The sequence below is a fragment of the Pan paniscus genome, chromosome 1 (genome assembly GCF_029289425.2).
Source record: "Pan paniscus chromosome 1, NHGRI_mPanPan1-v2.0_pri, whole genome shotgun sequence".
Lineage (NCBI taxonomy): Eukaryota > Metazoa > Chordata > Mammalia > Primates > Hominidae > Pan > Pan paniscus.
Genome location: NC_073249.2, coordinates 192,883,678 through 192,910,469, shown reverse-complemented (window position 1 = coordinate 192,910,469; position 26,792 = coordinate 192,883,678). Strand labels below are relative to the sequence as shown.

Genomic DNA, 26,792 nt, shown 5'->3' with positions numbered 1-26,792 from the left:
CTCTAAAGAGCTTATAACCTGTCTGGCACATATTGATAGTAAAGGGTCAACAAATGATATTATTATCAGACCTTGTATATTTTGGAGGCATCTGTGATGGTACAGGAAAAAATTTCATGACATAATAATTAGCTAAAAATATATAACTACAGATATTTTTAGATCCTAATTTGGTCATATTAAATATATATAAATAGCCAGCTAGCTTGATCTAGGCCAAGAAAAAAGGTCAAAGGGGAGTACATCAAAATTTTAATAATTTTAATTTTTCCATACCTTTGTAGATTTTCCATGTTTTCTACAAGGAGCATATGCATTACACTTACAGTCAGTAAACAGGTATTTTACAAAAGAGGCAGAGGTCCAAGGGTCTTCACACTGGGCAGGTCATCAGGATTCCAGTTGAGTGAAGACTCACCTTAACCTTCAACCCAACTCCTAGCTTAAAATCACCAGCTTTTGCTCTTGGACTAGTTTATAGAATGTCATCCTCCACAGAGCAGGTTGTCCTCACTCACCTGTGCTTCTCTCAGCCCTCTGACCAGGGTAGGAAATGACCTGGCCGGCTTCCTGTGAGAAGCTCATGGTGACACCAGGGTCTTCTGACTCCCATGTCGGCTCACCTTCCACTGCACCAGGAAACTTGAGTTTTCTGCTTATGCTAGTTCCCAAATCTGAGCCTATACTTGGGAAGAATCCATTCCCCCTTTATCCCTCTTAAATATTTAATAGTCACACTTGGCTCCTACCATGGGTTTGTCTGATTTTCTTACCTAATAGATAGACAATGAGCTCCTTAAAAAACCATGTCTCACTCAACTGGTGTTCCTACCGCCATGAAACCTGGCACAGGGAAGGTGTGCAATAAACGTGCCCCATTCCCCTCCTTTTCTCCTCTCCTTCCCATCTTCCTCCTCCCTACTCCCACTGACTGCCACGTCTCTGTCTTCTCTGACTCCTGCAGACACCCACTTTCTGCTCCGCTCAGAATCCTCAGTGACACCTCCTCCCACCCCTATCCCCTCCGTCCATCCACTCCTGGAGCACAGCCCCGCCAGACCCGGCCGGGCCCAGCCCCGCACCCAGGGCCTCCACCAGAACGCTATTCCCACTGCGGCACCCCCTGGTAGCCAACGCCGCGACTCCTGCCTGACATCAGGAAGTGGAATCCCCACCTTCACCTGACACTATGCAGCAACTAAGGCTCCAACGATGCCCCATCCTTGCTTGAAGTACACCTGGACATATCCTTCTATTGGCTCCTCATGTGCTAACAAAAGTCCTCCTGATAACACAGCCACAATGAGAATACAAGAGAGTGTTCCAAATTCCACAATACCACTCGTGATGCTTCTCACCCAAACAGAAAGCCAGATACTTCCTTAAGCCATCCTCAATTTGAGCACATCCTGCAAGCCCAAGTCTGGGATAAGCAACGATGGCTGTAAATCTTCAATAACTCATATCCTCCCTAACCCATCAACAACTGAGACTCTCCATGAAGCACACTATAGAAGAGCCTGCACTTTTTTAGCAAAGCCAGAACAAGAGGGAGAAAGTAAGTCCTACCCTTCAGACACTGGGACATAATGCCTTTCTGATGTGTCAGGACCCTTGGAGTGGGAAGAATTAAGACTAAAAATGTTCTAGTCTCAGCAATGGTCACTTATGGTTCTAGTCCCTTTTTGGATGCTATGCATATGTCTTCCAGAAATGGAACAATATTTTGAATCATTTTACTAGACCCTGTCCACATCCTGAGACCAGAACATTTTTAGTCTTAATGCAAGTTATTCAACCAAGACCCATCATAAAATTCTTCAGCAAGAATATGTTTCAAATCAGATATCAAAATCACTATAAAAATTACCCCAGCTCTAAAAATATGCAGTGCTTTTTCATTAGGATGAGATGAAAGGACTCTAACAGTAGGTACAAGGAAGTGGCTAAGAGGCCTCTGGCTGCAGGTCCAGGCACTGAGGAGACTGTAAGCATCCCAGTAATTCACAGTTGCAGAGAATAGGGTAGGAAAGGAAGGTGATGTTGTGCTTACCAGAGGGAGGAGCCTTCTGTCCCAGTGACTTCCAGAAAGTCGTAACCATCTTCCAGCTGGAAGTCAATAAAGACCAGGGCGATGGTGTCCCCCAGCTCGGCCAGGATGGTCCATGTGCAGTCGGCATTGTTATGGTACTCCGAGGGGAAGTGGGGGCTGGAGATGATGCCACTCTGGCCCCGCAGGGTCCCACCACAGGCATCATCAGCTGTGGGCACAGAGACAAGAGGCTTACATGAGTAGTCTGGTTTTCAAGCCCTAGCACTCACCGTGGGCTATACCTGCAATACATCCTTCTGTCTCCCAAGAGTACAATTCACAGTTTGTGGACATAGATAAAGCAGCAAATGACTTTGTTTGGACAAGTCCATCTGAGAAGCCTAACAGAGGAAGTGTCATTAGAGCTGGGTTTTGATGAATGAGTAGGAGTTCACTAGATGGAGAAGAGGGGGAAGGACATTTCAGGGAAGAAGGAACCAAATGGTCATAAGCAGAGACATATGAATGTGCAAGGCATGTCTAAGATAAACAGCTCTAGATGACTCATCACAGGGTAAAAAAGAGGAATAATATAAGATAGTAATGGCATGTAGGAGAAGTCACATGGCAGAGAACACTGAGCCAAAAAGATTTGGGGACAGGGGAGTGCATTGGAAAGGAAATGGATTTTAGGGTAAGGAAGGTCTAGATTTGAATTTAGACTCCACAATTTCCCAGCCACCTGCATAACTTTGGGAAATTTATTTTTTTAAGCCTCAGTTTGCTTCTCTGTTGTGATAACTGAATTAGATAGTTAATGTGACAGTAACTAGCATTAGCCAGTGACTGACATGTGGGTAGATGCAAATGCTAGATTCTCCTTTTTCCTTCTACTTCATCTTAAGGATCAAAGGCAGTGAAGAAATGTGATTAAACTTGCATTTTAGAAAGAACACTGGCTATGGTATAAAGGAGGTCTGAGTCAGGGAAGCGCATGGGATGCTCTTGGTATCACCAAAGTCACCACAGTCTAGGTGAGGCTGGATGAGATCGAGCTAAGGTCGTGTGGAGGGTGGGAGAGGACTTATTTGAGAGATATTTAGGAAGCAGAATCTCCAGAACTCAGCAACTAGGAGGTATAAAATCCAGGTTGCTGGTATAAGCATCTGGATGGATGAAAGGTGCTATTTCCTGAGGCAGAAAACCCAGGAAGGGAGCTCCTTGTGGTATGGAAGGCAACCAGGAGTTCAGTTTTGGACACGCAGAAGTGGGTATGTCTGTGGAGCCTCCAATGGTGAGATCAGATTAACAGATATATAGGAGCCATCTGGACTAGAGATAAAAGTGATCTTGTTTAGCAGCTCTGAACTATTCTTACTAATGTTCTTTACAGGGTCGAGAGAATCATGAGCCAACTCATAGCATTTCTCAATGCTAACTTCTAAGTTTCTATGAGTGCAGAAATGTAAGATATACACCCACTCTCCCAGAGTAGGTGCTTATGAAGGTTTCCCTCCTATACCCATTAACTGAGCACCTACTGTGGGCCAAATACTGGGTAGGGCCAGCACTACAATGTGAAAAGCTTGATTTCCTCTCTGCCTTCAAATGCTTCTGAGGGAGGAGGTGGGCAGGCAAGCCAGCAATGGCAACACAGAATAGTTATGATGGGGATGCTCAAGGCGCAGTGATAGCACATAGTTAGGAAGGGCTTTATGGAAGAGACAGAATTTGTATTAATATATTCATTCACTTATTCATTCATTCATTTAACAAATGCTAACTGAGCACCTACTATGTGTCAGCCACTGTTCTAGGTGCTGGGGATTCAGCTGTGAATAAAACAAAAATTCCTATCCTCCCAGAGCTTACATTCTGGTCAGAAGGATAAAGACAACTCCAAGATAAATAATTAACTCTATGGTAAATGAGCTGGTAAGTGCAGAGGAAAATGGGCTATCTGGTGTTGGGAGTGGGGGTGTGGATATTTCAGAAAGGGTGGTCAGGGAAGACCCCACTGAGAAGTTGACATTTGAGCCAAGACTTGAAGGAATGAGAGAGGAAGTCACATGGTTATCTGGGGGAAGAGCATTCACGGAAGATAGAACAGCAAATGCAAAGGTCACCAGGGTGCAGAGGCCTGGCACCATTGAAGAGCATCAAGAGACCCAAGGACTGGGCGCAGTGGCTCATGCCTGTAATCCCAGCACTTTGGGAGGCCGAGGTGGGCGGATCAACTGAGGTCAGGAGTTCAAGACCAGCTTGGCCAACATGATGAAACCCTGTCTCTACTAAAAATACAAAAAAAAAAAAAAATTGGCTGGGCGTGGTGGCGCACATCTGTAGTCCCAGCTACCCAGGAGGCCAAGGCAGAAGAATCGCTTGAACCCAGGAGGTGGAGTTTGCAGTGAGCCGAGATTGTGCTATTGTACTCCAGCCAGGGCAATAAGAGCGACAATCTGTCTCAAAAAAAAAAAAAAAAAAAAAAAAAAAAGAGACCCAAGGGGCTGGAATGCAGGAAGAAGAAGGAAAGTGGCAGGGGAGGCAGGGCTTCCGAGGGCCTGAGAGGCCGCTGTAAGGATGTGGACTTTTACTCGGAATGAGTTGAGAAGCCAGTGGAGGGTTCCGAGCTGAGGATGATATGATGTCATTTGTGTATTAACAGGATCCCTTGGGATGCCATGTAGACAGCAGACCAAAGAGGGCAAGGGAAGAAGGTGGGGGCCTCTTGAAGCTACCCCAATAATCCAGTGAGAGGTGATGGTGGCTAAGACCAGGTGGTAACAGTGAGACATAGTCAGAGTCTGGCTTCATTTCCAACACTGAGCTGGCAGCATACATCAGCTGAGGGTGCCTGCCTGGTAGGCCTCAGGGGAGAGGGTGTTTTAGGCAGAAAAACAGCAAGGACAGTTCAAGTTGGGGAATGTGGCATGTTTAGGGACTTATTAGGCGGACTGTCTGAACTGAAAGGGACATGCAGAGATGACAGAGCTGGGCTGCACAGGAAGGCAAGAGCTGGACTGCGAAGGTCCTTGAATGCCGAGTAGAGGAGCTGAGGTTCTGTTCTCCTCCCCTCTTCCTCCTTTGCTACCCCCAACCCAGCTGCCCAGGCCCCAGAAAGCAGGAAGGGAGGGAAGGTAGGCAAGATTGGCCTTGCTTGGCTTTAAATCCAGTTCAGTGGTGCTGTTGATTTGTTTTATCAAGTTGCACAGTATTTCTGCCTTGAGTATCTCTCTGGCAGGAGGCTATGATGTCTGACATCCGAGGCAGAGTTTGTCTCCTTCTGATGTAAATAAATTCACCATGAACATTACCAGGGAGATAAGCCACAGGAGCCAGCCAACAAGTGGGAGATTTGCCAATATTGTTCCGAGCAAGCACCGGGCCCACTGGTCCCCAACAGTCCTGTCACTGGCCCTCACTACACCAGGTGGAACTGTCTTCGCCCTGGGCACAATGGCTGAGTCTTGACTGTACTGGGGAAAGGGATCATGGTGAAGAAAGGGACATTTAGCCCGAACCTTCAAAAAAGCATAGGAGTGTGCTGGAAGGGGAAGAAATAGAGGGGTTCCAGGCAGAGCAAACAGGCCCTCAGAGGCAAGAAGGCCTGGAAGGGCATGCTGCTTGGGGGAAGGCCTTGACAGCACTGCTGAGGTGTTTGGACTTTCCTCTGCAGGTGCAGGGGAGTCATGGTAGGTGTGGAGAAGAGGGTTTTCAGCAGGAAGTACAAGTCCAGACCTATTTTAGAAAGATGATTTGGTCCCATAGTAATGGATGAAAGATATGGTTTGGTGGCCAGGGAAGGTTGCCGGTGGGGAGATCAGAGACAGAGAATGGAGAAGAGGTTTTCCCATCATCAAAGCTGCAACTAGGCAGGGAGGAAAGAGAAGCAGCAGGAAGGGATTTAGGAGGCAGACTGTGGAGGAATGAGAGGGTGAAGTCTCCAACAGAAAATGGATGGTGAAGGAGAGAGCAGAGACAGTGACGCTAGAGGAGACGCAGCTCTGCAGGAAGTGACGGCCCTTCCTCCCTGCTCTTCCCCACTCCCATGCTGAGTGTGAGATCCTGGGGAATAAACAGATGGGGATAACTATGGGCCTGGGATCCCAGAGACTGTGAGGCAGGGAATCAGCAGGACAAAGAGGGAAGCTCCCACCACAGGAGTGGAGAAGGCTGGGGACTGAACAGACATGTATGGAGCAGGCAGAAGCAAAGATACCTGAAAGAAGAGAAGGTGGGAAGGGAGGGGCACTCAGGTGGAAAGTAAGCAGGGGCCAAAGAGAAACATTAGAGGGGGAGGGAGTGGCTCAGGAGCAGGCACAGCCACTCTGTGTGGCCAAGTCTCCAATCAGGCCCTTGGTCCACATAGTCTCATTTAATCTGGCCTGCACATCCAGGTGGACAACAAAGAATTCCAGAAGAAAAGCAGGTCTTGGGGGAAAGACAATGACTCCAGAGCCTTCTGCCTACTTCCAGTCTTAGAAACCCAACTAGATATTCCACATTGCTCTGAAACCCAACCCAACCAAAATCACTCTCATCCTTTCCTCCCAGAAGCCTAGCCTTCTTCCAGACTTTCCCATCTTGGAGGGTCAGCACTATTCACCCACTTCCTCATGGCAGAGGCTCAGGGGACATCCTCAACTCCTCCCGCACCCCCACATCCAGCCAGGGACTCAGCTGGCAGTCCATCTAGGTGGCTGTCAATCCTGTCCCCCGCCATCACTGCCATTGCTGTACCCCAAGCCATGTCACACTCCAAGTTAACCACAGCCATGAAGCCCCCTCCTGGTCTCCAAGCCTCCTTCCTCCTCCAGCCCATCCATTCTTTTGGTTTTTCAGTTTTTTAAATTTTATTTTTAATTGACAATAATTGTATGTCCTTATGGAATACACTGTGATGTTTTGATATATGTATGTATTGTGGAATGACTAAATCAAGCTAATTAGCATATCAATCACCTCACATACTTTTTTTTTGCATTGAGAACTTTATCTTGGAGCACTCCCTTAAAAAATTTATTGTTATAAAATATTTGTACATTTTTATGGGGTATGTGTGTTATTTTTTGACATGCATAGTAGGTGATATAGTTTGAATGTCCCTCCCAAATCTCATGTTGAAATGTAATCTCCAATACTGGAGGTGGGGCCTGGTGGGAGGTGTGTGGGTCATGGGGATGGATGCCTCATGGTTTGGTGCTGTCCTTGTGATAGTGAGTGAGTCATCTCGAGAGCTGATTGTTTAAAATTGTGTGGCACCTCTCCCTCACTCCCTCTCTTGCTCTTGCTCTGGTCATGTGAAGTGCCTGCTCCCACTTCACCTTCCGCCATGAGTAAAAGCTCCCTGAGGCCTCCCCAGAAGCTGAGCAGATGCCAATGCCATGCCTCCTGTACAGCCTGTGGAACCATGAGCCAATTAAACCTCTTTTCTTGATAAATTACCTAGTCTCAGGCATTTCTCTAAAGCAATACAAGAAAAGCCTAACACAGTAGGTGTAATGATCCATTCAGGGTATTTAGGGCATCCATCACCTCAAGAGTTTATCACTTTTATGTGTTGGGAACATTTCAAGTTCTCTCTTCTAGCTATTTTGAAATATACAATACACTGTTGTTTTAACTATAGTCACCCTAGTCTGCTATTGAACATTAGAATTTATTCTTCCTTCTACCTAACTCAAGGGTCCCCAACCCCTAGGCCATGGACCGGGACCTGTTAGAACCTGGGCTGCACAGCAGGAGGTGAGTGTTGAGCAAGTTATCTAATGCCTGATGATCTGAGGTGGAACAGTTTCATCCGAAACCATCCCCCACCTCCTGTCCATGGAAACATTGTCTTCCATGAAATTGGTTCCTGGTGCCAAAAAGGTTGGGGACCACTGACCTAACTGTGTATTTGTACCTGTTAACCAACCTCTCTTCATGCCCTACATCCTCCAATCCTGGACACACACAGCCTTCCCAGCCTCTGGTAACTATCAATCATTCTACTCTCAACCTCTATGAGATCCACTTTTTTAACTCCTCGTATGAGTGTTAGGTGATATTTGTCTTTCTCTACCTGGCTTATTTTACTTAGCATAATGACCTCCAGTTCCACCCATGTTCCTGCAAATGACAGGATTTCACTCTTCTAAAAAAAAAAAAAAATAGAGATGGAGTTGTGCTGGACATTGCCCAGGCTGGACTTGAACTCCTGGGCTCAAGAGATCCCTTGCCTCAGCCTCCCAAGTAACTGGGACTATAGGCGCATGCCACTGCACCTAGCTAATTTCATTTTTTAACATCTGAGTAGTATTCCACCATGTATGTGTATACCACATACACACATATATATTATATATACCATATTTTCTTTATACATTTATCTAATGATGTGCACTTGTGTTGATTCCATATCTTTGCTGTTATGAATTGTGTTTCAGTAAACATGGGGTGCAGGTATCCCTTTGATACATTGATTTCCTTTCCTTTGGATAAATACTCAGTAGTGGAATTGCTTGATCATATGGTAGTTCTATTTTTAGTCTTTTGAGAAATCTCCATACTGTTTTCTATAATGGCTGTACTAATTTACATTCCCACCAACAAAGTATAAGAGCTCCCTTTTTTCCATATCTTTGCCAACATCTGTTGTTTTTTGCTTTTTTAATAATAGCCATTCTAACTAGGGTAAAATGATATCTCATTGTGATTTTGACTTGCACCTCCCTGATGATTAGAGATGTTGAACATTTTTTCATATACCTGTTTGCCATTTTAATGTCTTCTTTTGAAAAATGTCTATTCATGTCCTTAGCTCACTTTTTAATGGGATTGTTATTATTATTATTTTTTTGCTGTTGAGTTGTTTGAGTTACTTGTACATTCTGGACATTAGTCCCCTCTCAGATGAATAGTTTGCAAATATTTTCTCATCTTTAACAGGTTGTCTTTTCACTTTGTTGATGGTTTCTTTTTCTGTGTAGAAGCTTTTTAGTTTAATATAGTCCCATTTGTCTATTTGTGTTTTTGTTGCCTGTGCTTTTGAGGTCTTAGCCATAAAATCTTTGCCTAGACCAATATCCTGGAATAACTCCCCTAAGTTTTCTTCCAGTAGTTTTATAGTTTTGGGTCTTAAGTTTAGGTCTCTAATTCATTTTAAGTTGATTTTTGTATATGGTGAGAGATGGGTGTTTAGTTTCATTTTTCTGCATATGGTTATCCAGTTTTCCCAGCACTATTGAAGCAAGTGTCCTTCCCCTAATGCATGTTCTTGGTGCCTTTGCTGAAAATCAGTTGGCCGTAAGTATATGAATTTATTTCTGGACTCTCTATTCTGTTTCATTGGTCTGTGTCTGTTTTTATACCAATACCATCCTATTTTGGTTATTAAAGCCTTGTAATATATTTTGAAGCCAGGTAGAATGATGCTTCCAGCTTTGTTCTTTTTGCTCAAGATTGCTTTGACTATTCAGGCCTTTTTGTTGTTCCTTATAAATTTTAGGATTGTTTTTTCTATTTCTGTGAAAAATGACACTGGTATTTTGATACAGATTACATTGAATCTGTAGGTTGCTTTGCAGCCTCTGTCCATTCTTCACAGAGGCCAGAGTAATACTGGAAACCATGGGCCTGATTACACCACTCTCTCTGTTGGAACCATCAATAACCCCCAATGTCACTCAGGATAAAGTGTAATACCTGATGACTCACAAGGACCTTACAGGGCCTTGCCTCCTGCCAGTCTCTCTGTCCCTACTATCTGCAGCCACCCTGGCCTCCTCCCAGCTCTTCCGATTCACTAAGCATTGCCTTGCTCCAGGGCCTTTGAAAGTGTTATTTTCTCTTTCTGGAAACTTCTTCCCTATCTCGTTGGGCCTGACTGCCCCCCACCCTCAGCCTTTAGGTCCCGATCCAAGTGCTGCTTCCTCGAGGATCTTTACAGAAATAGAATAATCCATCCCCCATCATATACTTTCTGAGCACCACATATTTTGCCATAATTAATGATTTTCCATAATTAATTGATCAATTATGTCATTACTTAGTTAACATGTAGATAGCAAACTCCATGAGAACAGAGGCCATGTCTGTTCTGTCCCTAGCACCTAGCAGATTTCCTGGCATATAGCAGGCACTTGACTAATATCTGCTGAACAAATAAATGTAACAGAAAACTGAAGCTCAGAGAGGTTAAGTAATGTTCCCAAGGTCACATAGGGAGTGGCTGAGTCAAGATTTCAGTTGAGTGTCTCTGGTACCAGGATGGTAGTCTCCTCCACATCCCTGCTTGATAGTGGTTTGGTAAGCCATCCTGAGATTTTCAAACTTCCCAACTGTAGGCAATGATTTCTGGACTTGTGCTAGAACTGAGGACTTGAGAACTTGAGATCCTCTGGCCAGAGCTACCAGTCTCCTCTGAAGGTGGCACCTTTACCATTTTAGCCATCCCTGCCTCTTGGGCTCATCTGACACCCTGGCCCTTGCATCATCCTGTTTTGATTGAAGATCCTGCAAAAGCTGTTTAGAGGTTTTCTCCCACTTTAGACAAGGCATCATATTTCATGGTTACAACTCCAGAGTCATAAAATATAACCTTCAGCTGACACCATAGTCCTAAAATATTCATTTACACTTTCTCTTTCTCTGGCAATGGGCATTTTGCACCACCATTAAGTCATGCATATTCTCAGGTGCAGGTGTGTTATGCTGATAGTTGCCTTTCCAAGTTTATGACTTTATTTGTGATCGATTTTAAGTTCTACGGAAATCTCTTCAATTAGCCATAATTTTAGAGAACTCTCCCTCAGTCCTCTTTGATTTCTGTTAACTCTACAATGACTGACAAATTTCAGGCAGGAAATGGAGAAAACAGGACATTATCCTCTCTACTTCAGGCCAGCTCTAGGGTACCATCTTGCATGCCTAGAAGATTTGGGGTCCTTGGAATTGGCTTCTGTTCATATCATCTTCCCCAGGACCCCTCAGACTCTGTGGAAATGAAGATGCCAACAGGCCCCAAAGGAGAAGCCACCATCTTGCAATTCCAGTGCAAGACTGAGAGCACCAGGGCAGGAGTGCCCCAAAGTTGCGGCCCACCCCCTTTTCTTGTGGTGAATGGTTCCGTGTGCCTAAACATGCTGGGGCCCCCAGAACCTGCTCAACTTCTTCAGTCCCCTCTTCCTGGGGGCTTTGGACTCTGCCCGTTTATCCTTGGCTTTATCAATGACACTCCTTAAAATGAAGAAATGACCAATTCTGAGAACATCACTATTGCTCCCAGACTCCTATAGTTACAGCCACCTAAGGTATCCTTCTGAGGGGAAGAATGTAGACAGGACATGGTATTTGATTACATGACACTCCTTAGTGAGCTTTCATTATGGGCCAGGCATTGTGCAAAATGCTTCACCTGCATTTTCCCCTTTAATTCTCAAACCCTCGAGAGCATAGGTATTATCGTGCACATTTTACAGATGAGGAAACAGAGGCTCAGTGAGTTTTTAAGACTTCCTTGTGGTCACATAGCTACTAAATGTTGGAGCTAGGGTTTGAACCTAAGACCTTGTGACTCCAGGCCCACACCATTACCCACCTATTTCTCTGCCTCCTGGGCCTCAGTCACTATAATCCTGTTCCTGACATGGGCTAGGAGCAGGCTCCTGGAAGCACCAGACCCTGGAGATGGGGTTTTCCAGGCATGAGACGCTTCCTCCTGCTCCCTTCTCTTCTGCCTGGGGGCCTTTGTGCTGCCTCAAAAGTGCTGGTCCAGCTACCAGTGCTTAAGTGGAGGTGGGTGAACCTTGGGTCTGGCTTTCTTCATAGGATGGAAAAGTAGTTTCCAGCCCCCACCCTGAAGCAGCATCTGTCCAACAGAATGACCTCAGGCCCTTTCCCAGAGGTTTCTCTCCTCAGGAATGCATGGAAGGTCAAGGGGAAACCGCAAGAGACTGCCAGTCCCTGACTGGTGGAGCCATGCAGGGGATGCCTGCACGTGCAGGCCAAGCTCTCAGGCCCTGAACCATCAGGCTGGAGAAGCTCTGGAAATCACAATGTCATTGTGAGTCTCCTGCTGTGGGCCAGAGGCCACCATCCTTGCCTGCAGTGGAGGGTGGTGGTCAAGATGATGGCTGTTAGGCACGTGGACTTGGGCTGAATCCTGGCTCCACCACTCTCAAGCTGTGTAATCACAGGTAAAGCACTGTACCTCTCTGGGCCTCAGTTCCCTCACTTGTAAGAGGAGATAACATTACCTTAACCTCCTTGGGAGTTGTGAGGATTAAAACAGGTAATGCAGGACCTGGTACTTAGTTAGGGTTCAATATGGTGGCCAGTGAGGCTGTGGCAGTGAGAATGACAATGATAGATACCCCTCACTGAGTCATAACTATGAACAAGGCCCTCTGCTATGTGCTTAGCATTTATCAATGTGAACCTCACTGCCAACTTATGAGTTAAGTACCATTATTATTCCCATTTACAAATGAGAAAACTGGGGCATAGAGAGGTTGAGTAACTGGTCCAAAGCCACTCAGCCAGTGGGTGTAAGTGGCAAGGCCAGGATTTGAATCCAGGTGACTGGCCTCCAGAGCCCATATTGTGAAACGTTCTGGTATAGTAACAGTAATTGCAAAAGTGATGGAAGGCTAGTTATCCCAGTAGCAGTAGAGTTACCCTATCGTAAAGAGTGGCCTTGGGTAGCTGTGGTCGCTGCTGAGGCCCCAGTGCTCAGAATCACTCAAGGTGCACACTGCACCCAGCATAGTGTTTAGTGCCTTCTCCGTGTTGTTAAATTTGATCAACACAATGGTGTCCAGCATGCAGTGCCCAGACCCTCTTTGCTATCTACAGTGTTGCCCTCTTATGCCTCTCCCAGATCTCTTTCTAGCTTAGGACTCCTTCCAGCTGCAGAATCAATGCCCCCATTTGGATGTCTCACAGGCGTCTCAAACTTTACCTGGACAAAGTGAGCTGTCTTGCTTCCCTTTAGGGCACATGCTTCCTGCCCTCTGTGCCAGTCATCTCCATCTTGGTCATTGGCATCCCCACCCACCAGCCCTCCAGAAAAAGCCTAGGAGTCAACTTTGACCCTTTATTCTATCAGCCATCCAACCCATCTATAAGGTCTGTTGGCTGTATCCCCAAAGCACAGCCCCAATCTACGCCTGTCCCTCCACCTCTACTCCGGCCACCCTCGACCAAGATGCAGCAACTCCAGCCTGGTTGCCCATAATACCTGCCTCCTAACTGGTCTTCTTACTGTGGCTCTTGCTCAGCTAGTATCCAGAGTGATCTTTTAAAAAAATTAAGTTAAATTGGACTATACTTCTGCTTAAAACTCTCCCCTGGTTGCCTCCTGAACTCAGAACCAAGCCTATACTTTTTTTTTTTTTTTTTTTTTTGAGATAGAATCTTGCTCTGTCACTCAGGTTGGAGTGCAGTGGCATGATCTCAGCTCACTGCAACCTCCACCTCCCGGGTTCAAGAGATTCTCCTGACTCAGCCTCCTGAGTAGCTGGGATTACAGGCATGTGCCACCACGTCCAGCTAATTTTTGTATTTTAGTAGAGATGGAGTTTCACCAAGTTGGTCAGGCTGGTCTCAAACTCCTGATCTCGTGATCTGCCCGCCTCAGCCTCTGCCTTCTTACCTTGCTTCACCCCATCCCTGCCCTCTCCACCCACCCCTCACTCTACTTTTGCCACAGGGGCTTGTTTTCTGTTCCTCTAGCGTGTCCAGTACTTTCCCCCACCTCAGGGCCTTTGCACTTGCTGCTTCTTTTGCCAGGAATGCCATTTTCCAGGTCTTCACACAACAGGCTCCTCCTTGTCACTCAGGACTCATTTCAGAGGCCACCTCCCCACAGAGGCCTCCCCTGACTGCTCCGTCTAAAGTAGCCTTCCCCATCACTGGCTAAGACTTTACTTCCTCGTAGCTCCTACCACCACCTGTTTATTTGGTGTGTGTATCTGTTTTCTGCCTCCTGGCTGCTAGAATGTAAACTCCAAGAGATCATGGAATTTGGTCTGACTTGCTCATCATTGCAATTCTCTGAGTCTAGAACAATATCTGGCACTGTATAGGCAGTCAATAAATGATAATTGAATTAATGACTGGCTGGCTCATAACAGGCACTCAAGAGAAAGTTGTTGAGTAGCCAAGTGAATAAAATGAGGATGCAATCAGCCCTGTAAGGCTGCTACTTGTGTCCCACCTTTAAAACTCAGAGGGGTTTATAGCAGCACCCCTGGCAACCACACAGCTAGGGGCTGGCTTACCTAGGGTTGAACCCAGGCCAGTCTGACTCTATGCACTGTCCATACCCGACACCACTGCTTCTATTTCACATTCTGCAGGTTTCTTCCCCTGGGGCCAGAAAATTTGGAATACAGCTCAGCACTTGCAGTCCAAGCTTCTGCAGACCGTATTCCCTCTTCCCCAGGTATGGTGACAGCCTGCCGTGTTTGGCTTGAACCTCAGAGGCCAAGCACCTCTTGCTCTGGCCAGCTTTCTCCCTACCACCTGCCTCTCAGTCCCCAGTGCATATGAATTCCGCTTCCCCATGCAGCCTTCTTTGATTCAGGGCCAATAGCCCTCATAAGTCAGAGGCCTGTTGCTGAAATCCACATGGTCTTCCCTCTTGTGGATCAAAGAGATGACACAAAGCTCAGCACCTCCCAGGGACCTCTGCTTTTGAAAATGTGCCCAGTGTGACACAAAGTGAAGGGAGGTCACAGGCCCCATCTCCTTCCCTCTGTCAGCTGGACCAAGCCTTGATGGGTCAGGATCTTTGGGATGGGCCTCCTTGGGGGTTGGCCTTACACCTGGCTCCCCCCTATTCCCAGCTGTTCCCTATTCCCCCACTCCTAGTCTGTGCTGTGTCCCCAGACCAAGTCCACCCTCCAGCTGGGCACATGACATTTCCTAGATAAAACAGACACACACGGCTTTCCAGTCTGCTCCGGGAAGCTTTGGACTTAAAGAGATTGTCACTCAGAGCTACTGGGCAGGTGGGGTAACCCAGGCTAGTAATTTCCCTTTCGGGCTTGTATGCTAGCATGATTCTGATGGTGAATTAGACCCATCCAGACAGCCGTTCATTCAGCAAATATTTACGGACCACTGCCCAGTGGATGAGGTTTACCCACTCGCAGATGCCAGCTCTTGAGAGTTCTACATGAGAGGAAGAAAGGCCAAAAGGCTTTTAATGCTTCCCAAGTATGAACCTGTTCACTCTGGCATGACCACCACTCCTGGCACAGGATGGGTGTATGGTGGGTACCCTTTGTTCCTGTTTAGCTTGGCCTCCTAAGGAAGAACAGTTTGGGAAATCACTTTTATAAAATCACTGACATTATTGAGGATGTTTCTTAGGATATTCTTGTAGCTTGTGGGGATTAGAATAGAGAGATGAACCTGAAGGTAGGGAGGTGACCGGGGGTGGGGGGAAGCCCTACGGGGTCTGAGAGTTGGAAAGTCATTTTATTCTCTCCCAGCCTTTGAGCAGAACCACATCTCAGACCCCTCAGGCAGCAGGGGGCTGGAAGCCCTTCTGGAAGCAGGATTTGACATCCTCAGCTGGCTTCCCTAGGGCGTTTGGAAGGGAGTATTCTCTGGTGTGGCTAAAGTGGAAGCTACTTAAAATAAGTCTAAGAGACAGACTGGAAAGATTGGGGTGGGGCTCTTTCTGGAAGAGCCTTCTGCTCCATGCTAAGGAATCTGAACTAGACCCCGTCAGTGATGAAGAGCCACTAAGGGACTGAGCCACTTAGTTTTGTCAGATCTGTGCCTTAGCAAGTTCTCCCTAGCAGTACAGGTAGGAATGGGCTGGTGTGAGCAGGAGAGAACTGGGGCACACCTGCCTACAGAGGGTCAACCTTCAGTGAGGCAAGTGAGAGACGAGAGAGCCTGGACCATCATCTGAAGAGCAACAGAGATGTGGAGGGGGTAGGCTGGTGCAGAGGGACATGGGGGCCGATGATGCGATGTGAACAGCAAGAAAAGCAAGAATGTAAGATGCCCTGAGGGGTTCAGCTTGGCCACTGTTGGTGGGGACACTTTTCACTGAGCTGGGGAAGGCAACGAAAAGAGCAGGTTTGGGGAAAGCAGGAAGAGTGAGGTTTTCATGGGCCAAGTTTGAAACAAGCTGAGGAGAACTTTAGCATAGTTCACTATCCACAGGGGCCTGAAGCTCAGGACAGAGAATGGGGTTGGAGGTGGGGATTGGAGAGTTGCCCCCTAGTAACAATTACAGCAACACAGTAGATGAGAAATTCCAAGAGATGGAAGAAGTCCCCAGAGAAGAGGCCGAGCTGGGCCCTCCAGTATTTAAGGGGAATGAGGGTGGAAAGTCAGTGAAGGAGAAGGAGGGAAAGAATCATCATCATTTCAGAAGACGAAAAAAGAATTGGAAGACTTCAGAGAGTCGTGCCACCAAAAGACATGCCACCCCTGCCCAGGCCCATGAATTACTGTGTGGTGTGAATGCTAGAAGAGTGGTATCTCTCCACCCTGCTCCTTCCCTCGGAAGGGCCAGCCCTTGCTGCCTGCTGTGCCTGGACACAAAGACACTGGGTTGTGAGCCTTGATTGGACATGAAGACATCCAAGAGGTAGAAGACCTCCATGAGGTGCCCCTCATCGCTTATCTCTGGCTGGTGGGGTAACAAAAAGATATGTTAACCTCCAGCCCCAGAGTGTCTTATAGAATGAGAGTTCTCTTTGTTCAGGAAAATACTACCCTATACCTAAATAGCTTGGAGGAGGAGGGGAGACATTAGACTGCAAGGAGATGACAAAACCAAGAGGAAACCAGGCTCTTGTGCCTAAGAAGTTGATGGAAATTCTGAAATGGGCTCAAGGTGCAGGCAGCACCAAGGTGGAAGAGGCTGGAGAAAGAAGAGAGGGTACAATGCACATCACAGGGGAACCTGGAGCCTGCCAAGACAGAAGCCAGGGAGAAGCTTCCCGGGAGGAGGGGCCAAAAGACTGTGAAGCTCCTGGTTGCTCATACTTTCATTTTAAGTCATTTGCATTGCTAAGATGTAAGCTCCTTGCATTGCCACACCTTCCATAAAGCCTGAACTACATGCAGACGCCTTCGTTGATGTTTTTGTTTGTTGGCTTGTATTTTGTCTTTTGGAGAAGTAGGGGATCCAAGAAAAATGGACCCAGTTCCCAACCTAAGTTGGCAGAGCAGAAGCAGGGGTAGGGAGACACGGCATTGAGTTCAAGATTCAGAGGAAGCTAAAGCTGACAGATTCCTGGAGATATTAGGAGGGTTAGTGGATTTCCACCATATTAGCATTGGATATTGCTGAGTATTTTACTTCCCCAAGCAGAGTGATACCCCCGCTGCATCCAGTAATTGGATTACATTTGTTTCTGGTTTTTATCTTGAACAAAATAGCATGGCATTTATAGTGCTGCAAAAAGAAAAAGAACTGCAGTTTATATTTCATAACTTAGACACTTGATTTTATTTACTATCATATTTCATATTCTATCATCGTGTCACAACTCTGACACCCTCCTTGGAAGATCAGAATGTTAACGGTAGCATCCTTAAGGCAGGGGGTGGGTAAGGATGCTATAAGGAAGGGCAGATACAGCAGCTTTCAGGCTGTGGTTAGGCCACACACCTGTGTAGGGGCCAAGGTCTCACCTGATTGGTTTGGTAATTCCTGAAGTCCATCATGGAAAGAGGCAGTTCCTGAGTTAGGAATGGGGCCTGGGAAGATGGGACTTAGGAAAGCAGGAAAGGGAACTAGATCTAGTTCCCTTGTGCTCCACCAAGAAGGCTCAACATGGCCAAGGCCCATTCTATTGGTTGAGGAGAGGTAAACAAAGGTGAAGTCAAGTGGCAACTCAGATTGATTGGCTGTGGCTTGCCTATTGGGAGGGAATTCACAGCTGTGTCTGGACCCAAGCAGAAAGGGTGCAATGAACAATTAATTATGTCTGCCATGGGAGTGGGAAGAAGGGAAATAGGTATACATGCCATGTAATTTTTATCCTTGGTGTCAATAACAAAAAGTGTGTGCATGTGGCAGGAAGAAGGAGTTGCTTATCCCTGGAGCTAGTCTTTTACAGTAATTACAGAAAATCTTCCTCCAAAAGAAAAATAAAATTTGAACTAAAGGAGGAGCTAGTTATTCCAATGACTTCTCAACTCCTGGAAATGTTCCTCCCAGACTGATATATGGATGTTCAGGATCCATGGAATTTAGAGATGAGCGTTACTAGAAGAAAAGAGTGGTCAATAGTGCAAAGGTTTCTTAAGAGGTCAAGAAATACAAGAGCCGAAACAATTCCCATCTGATTTGGCAAAATGATGCAAATATTGCGGGCAAAGGCCAGTCTGCAGAGGAGTAAATGAGAAGGGAAAAGGAGGGACAAGGCTGGATGGAGCTTTCAAGGTGCTGGGCTATGTTGATGGCATGGGAAATCTTACAGTGTGATGTGATTGATTGTTTTTCAAAGGTGGTTAAAAATTGTCTGCATGCATTATAATCTCAATTTATGTACATATTTGTAATATATGCATGTGTGCAATATGTATTGGAAGAAGATGGAAAGGACATACATTAAAATCACAGTTAAAACAGGTAAATTTTCTTTCTTCTTTATTCCCTTCTGTATTTTCTAAGCTTTTAAAAATGATTGTGTGCCGGGTATGGTGGCTTATGCCTGTAATCTCAGCACTTTGGGATGCCAAGGCCGGAGGATCATTTGAGCTCAGGAGTTCAAGACCAGCCTGGACAACATAGAGAGACTCTGTCTCCATGAAAAAAAAAAAAAAAATTAGCCGGGCATGGTGACACATGACTGCGGTCCCTGAAACTCCAGAGGCTGAGGCAGGAGGATCGCTTGATCCCAGGAGTTCGAGGCTGCAGTGAGCCATGATTATGTCACTGCACTCCAGCACGGAGGACAGAGGAAGATCCTGTCTCAAATAAAATTAAAAAAAAAAAAAAAAAGAAAAAAGAAAAAGAATGAAAGAAAAAAGAAAGGAAGAAAGGAAAAAAAAAGAAGATTGTGTAGGGAATAGGCTGGGAGTAGGGTGACAAATGTCTCTGTTGCCTGAAACTGAGTGGGTTTCCAGGATGCGGAACTTTCAGGACTAAAATTGGGAAGGTCTTGGGCAAATATGAACAAGTTGGTCAACCTAGCTGGGAGGCTGAGGCCAACACAGCATAGAAGAGAGGTGTTTTTCTGGGGGAGGGGTTGTTGGAGTAAAGAGATTTTGAGCATATTTGGAGGCTGAGAGGAAGAAACTATTAGATAGGGAGAGAGGCTGAATTTATAGGAAAGAGAAAAGAATAATTCCTACAGTGAGGTCAGTATGAAAGCTGTTGGGAAAGTGATCTGGCTTCCACAAGAGGAGAGAGGGTCTGCAATAGGAAGAGAAATGATGTTTCTTCTGAGACAAGAGGGCTAGAGGTAAGGGAAGACTGGCTACATATAAGTTTGTTGATGCAGGGGAAAAAATGAGGGAGTGCACACCTGAGGGTTAGGAGGTCAGGTGAGGTTGAAATACCCCTAGAACACTTGAGGACCCTGAAAACCCTCTGTGCTGTCCAGACTTGGGTACCCCCCTCCCTGCTGGGGTGTAGCTTTGCCCTTTGAGACTGGATGTCACTGGAAGCTCCAGCATCCCCTCCCAGCCACTGCCCCACTCCATCAGACCCCTTGCTGGCCACCTACCTCTGCAGGAAGGCAGGGGGAAGTCCCACGTGGCGCTGTTCTCAGAGCCAGCGTGGCAGGTGAGCACGGCGTGGCCCTCCAGGAAGAAGCCAGGGTTGCAGCTGTAGCGGACCTTGTCACCGAGGTTGAAGGTTGAACCCTGCTGGATGCCATTGGGCAGCCTCCCTGGGTTCCCACATGTGTGGCTGGGGAGAACTGTAAGGAGAAACAGAGAAAGAGACAGGTACCCCATGAGCTGGGCTGGAGCCCTGACACCGGGCTCCCTAGTAGCATCTCCCTAGGCCACTCGGGCTTCCTGGAACTCATTTCTTCTTCTGTGAACAGCATTGCCCACTGCTGATCTGCCCGCTTCTCAAGGCTGTAGATTCCCTGAGAATGGGTTACTCATAAGAGACAAGGGTTACTCAAAATCTCACACATGAGTTTACAACTGGATGTCCAGGTTTCCTGCCTTTTCTAATGTGCAGCCATGGATGTGAATTATGTTCATCCTGATCACTAGAGATGCAATTCCAGAAATATTACTTTAATCTCTTGGGCATGGCTGGCCTGATTTCAGACTCCACACTCCTCACTAAATACCATGGAAGGGACATAAGGCATGGCATAAGAGTAGGTGCTCATTAAATCCAGTGTCCTTTCTTTCACGTGTGATCCACCCTGGCAGCCAGAGGGGCACTTTGGCCCCGCAGGTTCAGGGGAGTTGAAAGGGTTGGATTAGACAGAATAGGCAGTGAAGTGGGAAAACAAGAACCCGGGTTCTCATCAGCCTGACTGGTTTAAAGGGGGAAAATTGGGAGCCAGGAAACACCATGCACAGTGTGTGGCCAGAGCCAAGCAATCATGGTCACCTGCAAGTGTGCTCTCATGAGGCAGAGGAAATGGTCTTGGGGAAGGTGCAAGAGCACCATGACCTGGCAATAAGGAGGGAGGGAGGACACAGATTCTCTGTGCCCATAAGTCAGTCACCTGTCCTAACTGACCCAGCTTCCCCCTGCCCTCTGCCTTGTCCCCCAGAGTTAGAACTGCCTGTGCCTTAAAGGTCAACACCTCCTATCATTCTAAGATACCCCCATGGGGTGAGGAGTAGGGGTCTTAGTCACGCCCAGACTACCGTTTAAGTACCTCTCCATTAATCCACCTGGCAATGACTTATTGAGGCTGTCTCTGAGAGGCCATGCAGCCGGATGGTGGTAAGTGCAGACTTGGAAGCCACCGTGCTTGAGTTCACTTCCCAGCCTGAAATCTTACCACCTGTGGGACCGTGAGTAAGTCTTTTAACCTTTTTGCACTTTAGTTTCCTCATTTGTAAGATAGGGAGCTCAACAGCACCTTCCTTATATCAAAATAATTGTTGCAAGAATTAAGCCAGTTCAGGTATGCAAAGTGCTTAGGGCAGAGCCTGATGTACAGTGAGTACAACGCAAGTGAATCTAACTCTCGGTCCAGTGGGTGCTGTGCACAATTAATGGCACACTAAGAGTTATGATGGGACAGGAACAGGTAGGGAACCAAACCCAGCTGGGGGAGAGGTCAGAGATCACTTTCCGGAGGAGGTGACATCTCTGCAGAACCCTGGGAGATTAGTAAGACTTAGCTAAGCAAAAAAGAGCAAACAGCATGTGCAAAGGCCCTGAGGCCAGAGATAACCCAGGAGCTGAGGGAGCCTGGAGTAAAAGAGTGGGGTGGCAGTGATGGGGAAGTGGAAGTGGGCAGGCCTGGACTCTAAATGGCCCCCCTAGTCCTTGCAATACCCTCTTCCTGCCAATGTTGCTGTTAGTATCTGCCTTCCAGAACCCTCTACGAGCTCTGATGATCTCAGAACCCTCTGAAAAAAGGTATTCCCTCCCCCTTCCTCTCTTCCTCCTCTGAGAGGAAACAGCTCAGTGTAGAGGGTAATGGTAGACTTTGGAACCAGCCTGATCTGGGTGTGAAACCAGGTGCCATCATGTCTTATTCTGTGTGACCTTGAGTCACATGAACTCTCTGAGCCTTAGTTTCTTCAACTGAGAAAGGAGTGAGGCCAAAAATATTTAGCGGTTGAGGGAGCTACCAATATAAATGCTGCATGCCTGGCACAATGCCCAGAACATAGTAGGTGCTCACAAAATGGCAAATGTTCTCATTCCATTGGGCCACAGGGCCATGAGGGCGTGGGCCTAGTCTGGTTCATAGGTATATCCTGGGAGACTAGCACAGTGCCTGGCACTTGTAGGGACATATGTGCATGTTCATTAATTAGTTATTTGGAGAGTTACTCATTCATGTATTAATTCCTTCATGCAACAAAAATTCATTGTGGGCTTACTGTGCTTGGCACAGTGGGGCCAGCCCTCAGAGGCTTATATTTTTGTGAGAGTGAATCTTAAAGACTGAAGAGCTCTTCCTTGCCCATTCTTTACCTGTGCCAAGTGAGATGACCTAGATGAAAAGATTTACCTCTATTGCCCTGTCCATTGGCCCAGCTTAGCATTTCCCATGATCTCACACTGCTAGTTTACTTAGCATTTCCCATGATCCTGTGCTGCTGGCTTACTTAGCATTTATCACATTCCCCTGCTGCTGGCTTGCCTGGTGTTTCCCATGATCCTGTACTGCTGCTGGCTTACTTGGCATTTCCCATGATCCCCTGCTGCTGGCTTACTTGGCTATTCCCGTGATCTCCTGCTGCTGGCTTACTTGGCATTTCCCATGATCCCATGTTGCTGGCTTACTTGGCATTTCCCATGATCTCACACTGCTGGCTTATTTGGCATTTCCCATGATCCCCTGCTGCTGGTTTACTTGGCATTCCCTATGATCCCATGTTGCTGGTTTACTTAGCATTTCCCATGATCCCATGTTGCTGGCTTACTTGGCATTTCCCATGATACCATGTTGCTGGCTTACTTGGCATTTCCCATGATTCCCTGCTGTTGGCTTACTTGGTACTTCCCATGGTCTCCTGCTGCTGACTTACCTGGTGTTGCCCATGATCCTGTACTGCTGCTGGCTTACTTGGTATTTCCTATGATCCCACACTGCTTGCTTACTTGGCATTTCCCATGATCCCCTGCTGCTGGCTTACTTGGCATTTCCCATGATCCCCTGCTGCTGGCTTACTTGGCATTTCCCATGATCCCCTGCTGCTGGCTTACTTGGCATTTCCCATAATCCCCTGCCGCTGGCTTACTTGGCATTTCCCATAATCCCATGTTGCTGGCTTACTTGGCATTTCCCATGATCCCTTGCTGCTGACTTACTTGGCATTTCCCATCATCCCATGCTGCTGGCTTAGTTGGTACTTCCCATCTTTTGCTCTTGGCTTACTTGGCGTTTCCCATGATCCCCTGCTGCTGGTTTACTTGGCATTTCCCATGATCCCATGCTGCTGGCTTACTTGATACTTCCCATGATCTGCTGCTGACTTACTTGGTGTTTCCCATGATCCTGTACTGCTGCTGGCTTACTTAACATTTCCCATGATCCCACACTACTGGCTTACTTGGTACTTCCCATGATCCCCTGCAGCTTGCTTATTTGGTGTATCCCATGAGATCCCATGCTCCCGGCTTATTTAGCATCTTCTATGATCAGTCCCCTGCTGCTGGTTCACTTGGCATTTCCCATGATGCCCTGCTGCTGGCTCACTTGGCGTTTCCCATAATCCTATGCAGGTGTCTTACAGCAGAGGCAATGACTGTGATGTGTGTGTGCTTATGAGTGTTGGGGGTGGGAAGGGCAGGTCAGGTAAACATTTGGAGAAAAAAGCAAGCTAAGGTGAGGGGAGGGAGCCAACTAGGGGAAATGAGCTGAGAACCGGTGTAGAACTAACGTTTCATTTTCCGCAATGAGACGCAAAGACCCAATTTAATTAAATTACTAATGTCAAATTTTTAATGAACCTGCTTCTGCTTTGGGCTTTCTTCCTTCGAAATTAATGACTGGAACATCACTATAAATAAAAGTCGATTCTTCTTAAAAAGTCACTCTCAAACGCTCACTGCTCTTTACTTAATGAGCTGTTCACAATCAGACCACTCTGACCTGATGCTTCCATTGGGAACTGGGTGTAATGAATGGGGCTCATTTCCAACCCCACTTGCTTTTTTATGCCAAGCTCCACTCCTGAGAGGTCCCACAGTGGATGGAGAAAGGCCAGACTTTAGGCTCAGAGAGACATGGGTTCAAATCCCAGATCTGGCTGCACAATCTTGAGCTGTAAACTTTCCCTCACTGGCCTTCAATTCTTCAGAAACTGGGGATACTTTTTCAAACTGTAAGGGTGTTTTCATTTGCTAGGACTCCTGTAACAGCACCACAAACTAGGTGGCTGAAAAAAACAGAAACTTATTTTCTCACAGTTATGAAGACTAGAAGTTTAAAATCAAGGTGTCAGCAGAGCCATGATCTCTTTGAAACCTGTAGGTAAATCCTTCCTTTTCTCTTCCTAGCTTCTGGTGGTTTGCTGGCAATTTTTGTTGTTCCTTGGCTTGCAGATGCGTCATACCAATCCTCTGTCTTCACATGGTGTTCTCTTGCTTTGTTTCTGTGTCCCTTTTTTATAAGGACACCACTCATATTGGATAGGGTATACATTCTAATGACCTCATCCTAACTTAATCATCTGCAAAGACCCTGTTCCAAATGAGGTCATATTCACAGGTACTGGGGGTTAAGTCTTCAACATAGCTTTTAGGGAGACACAATTCAACTCATCACAGGGCTGTTGCGCAGATTAAAATTCAACTTATAATACCTACCCCTGAGTGCCTAGTACGTTTCAGGTCCTGGACTAAAAGCTTATTTCACTTTTAGTCCAGGACCTGAAACATACTAGGTACTTTATCTTGTGGGATATGGAGTATCCTCATTTTACAGGTGAAAAAAAAACAGGCACAGAGAGCTTCATTCACTTGCTTGCCCAAGGCCACACAACTAGAAAATGGCAGAGCTAGGTTGAGGACCTCGGTCTTTCTGCCTCCATTGTTCAGCACTCTGGAATGTGAGACTGCTTCTGACAGAGGCGAAGCATCCAAGCACATAGTGGGTGCTTAATAAACAAGAGTTCCCTTACTCCTTTCATCATTCTAGGCACTGCAATAAGATGAAGAGAGATTACCCGACTGTCCAGATTTAATAGTCTGATTTTTTTCCCAGTCTGATTTGCCAGTCCTGTACTTTTTAATAATGTCAAGGGCAACATTTAAAGTGTGGTCTTTTGTTATGTGTCTAATGTGCAACTTGCTGGACAGACATAGGAGATTGGAGATAAGCTACAAAGCGAATCCTTTCTAAGGCACCGTGTTCTTTGATTTTTTTTTTAGAATGTCCGTGTATTTTTTAGCACAGATACTATAACCGTTCATGCTCTCCCATCTATAAAGCTTCCCTTTGATTGCTTACCAAATGAAGAGGGGGATATTTACATCCAACGCAGCCCAGAACAATATTAAAGCAGTGCCTGACATTGAACAATTCCATTGTAGATTAGCTGTGGGGAATTTTTGTCTCTTCTACAAAGCCCGACTCTTGCCAATCAACGTAATATTCTCAGTGATTGTATGACAATGAATCTCCTCTGTGGCTGAAGTGCAGCAAAAGCTACATCATGCCTTCTTTTATTTTTAATTTGAGACTTTGGTTCCCATATTATAATGAAGAGTCATTTATGCTCTCTGGACAAGCACCCTCCATATGTTTTGATTTCTTCTCTTCCATCAAGTAACTTGTTTCATCTCCATGGCCATACGATTGATACCAAGTGGTAGGCTAGTTGGGAAGAAGAATTCAGGGAGAAGGATTTAGTCTTCCCACAATCCTCAGCATGGAAAGAAGAGAAGGTGATGCCTGTGTACGTGTGTCCATATGTGTGTGATCTGGGGGCAGTGGGCAGGATCAGGGAGGGAAGAATAAAAACTACTCTTTTTTGAGTCCCAGATCTGTGCTAGGCACTTCTGCATCATATATTAGCTTACTTAATCTTTACGACTCCCTTATTTTTAGCGGTTTGGCCTTTTAAACATAATTCATAGCATACTTACTCTGTGCTATCCTTAATGTCAAGTGCTTTTCATAGATTTCCATCCCCAAAGAGTTTTCTATACTTGCTGTCTCCATTTCCTCTCCATTCAACTGATATATATTTATATTTTATTATACATGAGATATATAATTATACATTTTATATATGTCATATATAAAGTTAATATACTTCATATACTACAAATGATATGTATTTTTGCTGGATACATCCATCTGTTTATTGTTAGTCTCACCTTGCTACAGTGTAAGCTCCATAAGGACAGGCATTTTTTGGTCTTTTTTGTTCAACGCTGTTTCTCAGTTCCAAGAACAGTGCCTGATGTATAATAATAACTTCATAAAAGCTTACTGAGAGACTTAATGATCTTATTTAATCCTCCCAACAACCTATCGAGAGAGGTGCTATTATTATCATCACTTGTTGAGATAAGCATAGTTGCCAGAGATGTTGGAGCATTTATCCAAGGCCACGTAGCTCACTGCAGGGGCAGAGGCGGGTTTTCACATCACTGTCTGGGATTCCACATTTCTGCCTGCAATAGGCCATTCTTGCACGGACCATTCCACAGGAAGTCCATAGTGACTACTGTACCTTGAAACATTCTCACAAGGAATTCACATGCATTCTCCTGAGGGAGAGGATTTGGGGTGACAACCAGGCAAGCTGACCTCTAGGTTGGTCCTGTATATTTCCTGCTACCTGTCAATGAAACAGAGGCAGGGGTGCCAGGGCATCAGATAGAGGATGCCACCCACAACTAGTCAGTGGGCCCCGCCCTGCTGGGCTTTGCCCTAACCATTGTCAGGCAGAAGCCCTCCGCCATAAGCCTATTCTCTCGACTCATGTTTGTGATTCTGCAACCTTCAGCATCATGGTTATGTGGAAAGTTTTATAAAGATACTGATGCTTAGACCCTGTCCCTAAACCTGCTGAATCATAACGTGAGAAACAGAGCCTCGGCTGCTCCAGGAGACTGAAAAGCTGAGATTGAGAACAACTCCCACTAACCTATTCATGTAAGTTATTCCACTGGCCCAGCTGGGTT

At 46.2% G+C, this 26,792-nt stretch overlaps 1 protein-coding gene across 5 annotated transcripts in view; it reads right to left on the bottom strand.

Moving 5' to 3' along the window:
- The window catches only part of CSMD2 (CUB and Sushi multiple domains 2), a 643,453-nt gene that overhangs the window by 402,087 nt on the left and 214,574 nt on the right, over nucleotides 1-26,792 (bottom strand). For all 5 annotated transcript variants that reach the window (XM_034960731.3, XM_055095664.2, XM_034960735.3 and 2 more), the window contains exons 4-5: nucleotides 19,723-19,917; nucleotides 2,054-2,261 (exon numbers count right to left, since the gene is read on the bottom strand). In XM_034960731.3, coding sequence (XP_034816622.3) covers nucleotides 2,054-2,261; nucleotides 19,723-19,917 — 403 coding nt within the window. The remainder of the gene's footprint in view (nucleotides 1-2,053; nucleotides 2,262-19,722; nucleotides 19,918-26,792) is intronic.